The sequence below is a fragment of the Arachis ipaensis genome, chromosome B07 (genome assembly GCF_000816755.2).
Source record: "Arachis ipaensis cultivar K30076 chromosome B07, Araip1.1, whole genome shotgun sequence".
NCBI lineage: Eukaryota > Viridiplantae > Streptophyta > Magnoliopsida > Fabales > Fabaceae > Arachis > Arachis ipaensis.
The window spans coordinates 2,142,937-2,151,302 of NC_029791.2; the positions used below are offsets into that span (position 1 = coordinate 2,142,937).

At 29.2% G+C, this 8,366-nt stretch overlaps 1 protein-coding gene across 1 annotated transcript; it reads left to right on the plus strand.

The window, feature by feature from the left end:
* Positions 3,549-4,496, plus strand: LOC107606436 (mitochondrial import inner membrane translocase subunit TIM17-2-like). Its single transcript, XM_016308501.2, has one exon. It carries the CDS (start codon positions 3,716-3,718, stop codon positions 4,190-4,192), a length of 477 nt encoding a protein of 158 aa, XP_016163987.1. The 5' UTR covers positions 3,549-3,715; the 3' UTR covers positions 4,193-4,496.

The following is an 8,366-nucleotide window of genomic DNA, read 5'->3' on the forward strand; positions in this document are numbered from 1 at the left end:
TTACAGCTTTTGTTTTATATATATATCTATATATGTGTCTATATCTAAATTGTGAATTAACGAAAATACACCCAAAATAACAGTGCTTTTACACCCATATTCTGTAAAACTATACACCCAACGAGTTATCCTCTGCTGCTGGTACCCTGAACTGATAACTCATAACGTGTCCTTGATATTGGCTGCAATTTGAATGCGCCACTGATGCAGCATCAAACAGGTTTATCTGAAATATAACACACACACATTACCTAAACTATTAACGAGAAAAATAAACTCAATCTCCGAGCGTCTGCTACAAATTCCAGGTAATTAATCACAACTAATACATTGAATCGACAGATTCACGTAAACTGTTACTTTCACAGTCAATGTTCAGCAATTTTTCAACTACACAATGCTATACAAATTACTGAAAGAAATTTCATACTAATCAAACCTCAGGGACTTCGTTAGATTCTGACTCATAATCCACTTCGCCTGCATTCAGATGACAATCTGAGGTTGAATGATCCATTATCTTCAAAACGAGATCAAACTTTGATTTCGAAAAACAACAAATCAAAAATAGAAAACGAAGCTCGAGTTGCAGAGAGAGACAAAGGTAACCTAAACGTAGAAGATGCTAGTGAGAAAAGGAGAAGAAAAGAACAATGGAGAAGAAGGAGGGTAAACGCGGGAGAAGAAGAAGAACGAAATCTCAAAATAACGAAAACGAAAAGGGAAAGAAATATTTTAAATCTGGTAGTTAGATATACGCGCGATGTTATATAGCGCGTGTAATCAACGTACCTGAAGCAGCGCGTATTTTGATCTTATTGTTTAATGAACTTGTAAGGCATACAAGCCATTAGGGCTTGTATGCAGAGCTTTTCCGTATTTTTTATCCCACTCTTTTATCATTCTACTTATTATTACCGTTCTTATCAAATCTACTTATTAATGATATTAATTATAAAATCATATCCTTTTTATTAGGCATTATTGTAATCAATACTTAATATTCCTTTTTATAATTTGATTTTTATATATAAAAATACAATAAAGATTAATAATAATTATATTTAAGAACGGTAATTATAATATCAATTACATTAAATAATTGCAATTGATTTTTTGTCTGTTATGATATTTATCATCAATTATTGGAGATATGAAACATGAAACCTATCCTAATATATACTTTATGTTAATTCAATCATATTCATTCAAAAATCACAAGAATAACACCATTGCAAGCACAATAGTGTATAAGCCAAGAAATTTTACAAGAAATTGTTTTTATCATTGTAATTTGTATGGCAATTGATTTCGACCTTAATACAGTACCTATGGCAGAAGGTGCTGAAAAATTTGAACAACAGACAGACTCACCCGATGAAATTGTTGCCAATCAATCAATTTCTAAGAATATGAATAACTACACTAGCTCTGATGAGGTATAGTAATAGCCCGAATTATTTTTTGTGTATTTTTTAGCATTTTAATTATATGCGTAACATTTTTTATCATTATTTGTTTGCTATTTATGTTTAAAAAAATAATTTTTTTATTATTTTTGTTATATTTTTTAATTTTTAAAAATAGTTTTATGAAAATAGAAGCATTTAAAATTATTTTCATAACATGTGAACGATATACTTTCATCTTTGATTTATTTTTACATTTTTTTTTCAAATTTTTATTTGTAGTATCCTTAATTATATCTTTGGATCTCTTATTAGCAAAAACTTGTAAAATATAAGTTATATAGTAAAAATTGTTAAAATTTTTTAATTATTTAACTTTCATAATTTTTGCAGAGAATTATTGCATTTAATGGATAATAATGTAATTGAGAGATGTTAGAGATTTGATTTGAGAGAAATTGAAATTAATTTTGGAAAGAACATTAATGACTCCAAACATGCAGCAAAAATGATAGGTGATAAGGAGGATAAGTGATAAAAAGGTGTATGTCACTTGCTTATCAAGAGAATGAAAATTTTTACATGACATTTCTATATTATAATTATTTTTTGGCTATCTAGCATCAAATTAACTTTTCGTATAAGATATATATGTTAAAGATTATTGTTAGATAATCAACCTTTTTTTACAAATATTTTATAAATTATTTTATTTATCTTAAATTTTTCGACTGTAAATCATAAACTCTTAATTTTAAATCTTAAATTATAATGATTTAGGGGTGGATGTAAGGCGACTACCTAACAGAAGATTCATGGTTCCGCATATTTTAGGCTTGACTCGACTCAGCTCGATTTATTAAACAGGTCCGACTTTGTCTTTTGTAAATCTGATTCCCTTTATCCATTAATTTGGCACACGGCATTCAATTTTAAGGACTAAAATGAATTACTTTATGTAAAATCAAAGTTTAATTTAGTACATTTATCTACAATGATGACTTAGTTAATGACACATAGATGAATGATATTGCAACACATGGCACAACTTGACACATTATCAAATAATATGTGCATGTCACCGATCGACTTGTCATCATATTATTACACGTAACCAAATTATGAAGTGATACGTATTACTAATGGTCTATGTTATCAAGCTACATCATCACGTTGTTAATAGAAAATAGGTTGAGAATTAACATAGTGTATTTTTGTCAATCTCAAGAATGTAATTAGTGCAACGAGAATTTCAAAAATAATTTTAATGTACAATACCAATCTCAAAGATCACTCTCTATTAACTCTTTCAATAAACAATGTAGTTCAAGAAGAGTGTTAGGAGGTTAGCAGATTTTGTGATTTATAACTATCAATTAACTATCATTAGTATTTTTAATAGTGTGAGACTATATCTTTTTTTTTAGTTGCCCACGGTATCTTCCAACCCAACAGGTCAAGGACTAATCCGTCGCGGATCTGAGCTCCATTTAAAGGTCTGCCGCCGGCCAATGGATTGCTGCATGCACAAGGCAGAATTCGAACTACCGACACTTACCTAAGTGGACAAGTGAGCTGACTACTCGACCAACCCAAGTTGATTAGTGTGAGACTATATCTAATGGTATGAGATTACTCATTTTTTTTTTAATGGTTAAATACGATCTAGATTCTAATAAAAGTGCTAGCTTCTAGACTTTCTCAACATTCAATTTCATATTATGAGAATTTCTTTTATCTGTATGCATTTATTATATTAACAAATTTTATATTTGTTATTATTACACTATATTGATTGAATATCAATCAGCATTTATTTTTTTTTTTTCATGATTAATAAGCTCATTACTGACTTGCCTGTTATTAGACTAATCTTGTTAACAAATCAAAATTGACAACTACAAAAATCTTCTATGTACAAAATTAACTATCAGAATAATTAAATTTATCGTAATAAAATAATCAAATATGTCATAATTGAAAAATCAAAGATTTTTAATAGGAATATAATTAGTTTTCTTTTTATAAATATCAAATACATATTCCTAGGCATAATTAATTAATTTTACATAATGGTTGGATTGGATCACTTCAAATTTCAAAAACAAGTCGGTCAAATTCGAATTTGAGTTAACCAAATATTCCACTTAATTAGGTTAACCCTTCTCCAAGGCACAAAAACAGCTTAAAAAGGGTTAAAAAATTTGAGTCCAACAATAAAAACCTAACCCTACCAAAACCATTGGTGCAGCCGCCAAAGACCCTTTTTTTTTTTTTTTCTCTGAAACCTTAGAATTAATTCAATAATGGCTTCCTACGGATCAGAAACTCCAGAAAATGCATTGAAACTGTGGTTAGAGGCCAACGTCCAAGAAACCGGCGCCGCCTTCAAATATGCATTGGTTGGAGGATCCATCTTCCACTTTTTTAAAGGCTTATACCGCTCGCCGAATGGAGCACGCCTTGCCGGCGCGTGGCACGCTATGGGAGTGAACGCGCCGCGCGTGGCCGGTAAGTTTGGGGCGTGGTTCGGTCTCAGCACTGCCGTTGGCATTGCCTTGGGCTACGCTCGCCAGAAAGACGACCTTTGGAACCCCATTGCCTGCACCACCATCCCCACCGTACTTCTCTGCATGCACCGTGGCCGTGCCGCCACCCTAGGCTTCGCGTCCCTTGCCGCTGGGTTAACCGTCGCTATGGAGCTTTCGGGCCCCATTGGTCGGAGATACCTAGCTGAACTGGATGATAAAAAAAAGTGCCGCCACGGTCGATGTGGAAAATAATCTTTGAGAAAAGGACAAATAGGTCCTAACTTTTTGTTCTGGGGACATTTTTCTCTCTAGCTATTGAAAAATAATTTTAATTCCCTGACCTTCACAAAATTTGGACGGATCAGTCCCTCCGTCCAAATGCCTCCGTCAGGGACTAATCCAGTCCAAATGCTTCCGTCAAGGACTGTCCAAGTTTTGTAAAGGTCAGGGATTTAAAAGTATTTTTTAATGGTCATGAACAAAAATATTCGCGAAGCAAAAGATCAAAGACCTATTTATCTTTTTCTCTTCTTAGGCATACTCTCATACTCAATATTATTATCATGTGATGCATCCGTTTTATTAGATTTGATAATTAATTTTTTATGTGCATATAATATTTTATTAGCAATAATGTGTTGATATTGAACATTCATTCGAGAGAGAGATTATTGAGAATTTGCAAATATAATCCTCAACTTTGCGAGGTTTTCTACTTTTCTATTTGATCTTTCATATTTTATTAATAAAGTCGTCATTTGCTTCTGGTTAATTTCTATGGCTTTTTATTTCCACATTTTGTTGTGGTTAATTTTTTATTAGACTTTTATTTTTAAAATGCAAATGAGTTAATATTTAAAATCGTCCCTGAAAGATATTCCGATCTAGTTACGTTAGTCCTTCCGTCAGTTGGATGATGACGTGGCGGGTGATGCCACGTGTATGATTGGTTGACGTGTCAGATCAGTGACATGTCAGGTCGGTGACACGTGGCATGTCACTTGACATGTAAAAAAGTTATTTTTAATCAAAATAGTCCTTAAAAGTTCAGACGTAAGTCATTTTTATCCCTAAAATTTTAAAAAATAATCAAATTAATCCTTATATAATTTTTTTTAATTTTTTCTTGATAATATTAAATTTGAAATATTTTTTGATACTACTAATTTTAATAGAAATGTAATTGACAAACAAAAAATTAGTAATGGTATCTTTTCTTCTTAAAAATTTTATCAATAAAATTATCTCTCTCCTTTAAATCTTCTCAAAATATCTCTTATTCTTTTCTATTCTAAAACCTTTTTCTTACATTATCATATTTTGCTAGAATATATATATACTCAAAATTGAAATGTATGTATTTATTAACCTAAACAAAGTTATATGCTCAAAATCAAAATTTATGTATTAAAAAAAATTATATAATCTATCTCAAACATATGAAACACACAAAATATTAAATATTTTTAACTATATGAAAAGTACTAAAGAAAATATTAATCTGGTCATAATATATATTCGTTACCAGCGTTAATATCTTAGTTGTCAAATTATTTTGGTTTGAGTCAAATAGGTCTATTAAGAAATCCAAATCTTTTCTTCTTTTTTTTTTTAAATATTTACAAGAAACAAATATAAAATAGCACAAACAAAATTATTAAACTAATTACGTGATTATCAAATCCAATGTTATTCAAGGGTCGAAGGAGTGTCATTTTACTTTTTTTTTAAATAATGAATTTGAAAAGAAATTCATTTTTTCTTAGAACTTTCTAAATTTAATTAGTTTCAATTTATAATTGTGAAAGATTATATAATTTTTGTGTGTTTCATATGTTTGAGATAGATTATATAATTTTTCTTTTAATACATAAATTTTAATTTTGAGCATATAACTTTGTTTAGGTTAATAAATACATACATTTTAATTTTGAGTATATATATATTCTAGCAAAATATGATAATGTAAGAAAAATGTTTTAGAATAGAAAAGAATAAGAGAGATTTTGAGAAGATTTAAAGGAGAGAGATAATTTTATTGACAAAATTTTTAAGAAGAAAAGATACCATTACTAATTTTTTATTTGTCAATTACATTTCTATTAAAATTAGTAGTATCAAAAAATATTTCAAATTTAATATTATCAAGAAAAAATTAAAAAAATATATATAAGGATTAATTTGATTATTTTTTAAAATTTTAAGAATGAAAATGACTTACGTCTGAACTTTCAAGGACTATTTTGATTAAAAATAACTTTTTTATATGTCAAGTGTCACCGACCTGACACGTCAACCAATCATATTGTAACACGTGGCATCACCTGCTACGTCATCATGTGCCACGTGGCACTTAATGTGACACGTTATCATCCAACTGATGGAAAGACTAACGTGACTAAGTCGTGTATCTTTTGGGGACGATTTTGATTAACTTTATCTTTTGAAGACCAAAATAGAAATCGGAGTATCTTTAAGGGACGATTTGTCTTTATTGGATAACGGGTAGTTTGGAATTTCGGGATTTGTTTCAAATATTCAATAACTTGATTTTTAATAATTATCTTAATATTTTTTTGGTTACTTTGTGTGCCCTATTGTTATTTAGTCGGTTCTTATGAATCTAATTCATAGAAATTCCGTCCAGTAAAATGGACGAATTATAAATTTCTAAAATAATAGATAGAAATATAGCAAATAAAGCCATTGAATAGGTAACAAAACAACCTTGCCCCCACTGCCACTAAATCACCACCGCCCCAAGTTATTAATGAATTCATCCTATAAGTCATTTATTTTATTGTCGAACTCTAACTACTCTAAAAAATCAAAGACACACACACACACACACATATATATGAGATCTCCCTATTCTATTAATAAGGATTTATCTATTAATAGAAGATTAATTTAGTAATAGTTCTTTCTATTAATACTTCTATATTAATACTTATAATATAAAAGGATTAATCGTAGAAATTAGTCGTATAAATAGATTTATATCTTCTTTTTTTTAATGAAGAATTTGTCCAATTAATAGAGTTTATTCTAGTATTTGATTTGTAAATCATTGGATTTTTCTTACTCATTGTTGAATCGTTTTGATTTTGACTTAATTTAAATTCAACGATTTTTTGGAATGTAAGTAGCACTAAAGTTGGGAATTGTTTTATTTTTTCGTTTATAAATAAAAAAATTTTGATGATCCATTTTGCTCTTTCTTTTAAAAAATTTATAAACAATTTTGTTCTTGCATTTAAATATTATATATATAATATAATGAATGTTATATTCAAATATCTTATATTCAAATTGGAAAATTGAATATTGTATTAATTGATAAAATTGAATAAAATAACTAAAAACAAAATACATTATCTTCATGCATAAGTATACTAGATTATCCAGTATAAAAGATTGAAAAATTTCCTGTCTTTTGTTTGTTTCTATTGCATTCTATCTCATCGTATCCCGTTCGGTTATGCGATATTTGAGAATCGCCGTCAATGCCTCTGCCATTCTATGAGTCTCTTCCTTTTTGCGTATGGCATCGCCAATCCTATCCATTAGACAATGGACGCTTTTCTTTTTTTCTTCTAACTTTTCACTAAATTGAATTTAGTGAAAAGTTAGAAGAAAAAATGGAATAATATCTACAAATACTAATATATAATATATAGATATATATACTATATATATAAATATATATAATATAATGAATGTTATATTCAAAAATCTTATATTCAAATTGAAAAATTGAATATTGTATTAATTGATAATGCTGGCAATCAACTTTTACCTCTTATTCTAGTATGTGCGTCCGGAGGAGCACGTATGCAAGAAGGAAGTCTGAGCTTGATGCAAATGGCTAAAATATCTTCTGCTTTATATGAGTATCAAAAAAAGAAAAGGTTATTCTATGTATCCATCCTTACATGGATCAATAAGAATTTACCTATCCCAATAACAAAAAAATCCTGACTTGAATGATCCTGTATTAAGAGCGAGGGGTTCGAATCCCTCCTCGCCCACAACCGGCCAAAAAGGTAAGGACCCTTATCTCTGGGGGTAAGAAAATCATGATTGGGCTAGCGGACCCAAAGCTATGGAACTTGGGTGTGGGTATTCAAAAAATTTTTTTGTATAAAAAATACAAACGTTGGAATACTCTGAATTAGCTGGATTCTATTCTCTAATAGAATATAGAATTTGTATATAATATTAACTAAAATAGTTTCAAATAGTCATATTTTTTAATAAAATCAAAGAAACAGAATTTTAGAATTATTCCCCAGAAAAGCATGAAAAAAAAGCTCAAATGGTACGATTCCGTCGTCACCCCAGACCAAACTAAAGATATTAAGCATAACAAACATTTTGTTCTTTAAAATTTGTACAATCTTTTTTTATTGTCAAAATTTTTATT

Bases quoted from the DNA above. Each gene is read 5' to 3' on its own strand.
- LOC107606436 (XM_016308501.2), top strand. From the start codon at position 3,716: ATGGCTTCCTACGGATCAGAAACTCCAGAAAATGCATTGAAACTGTGG.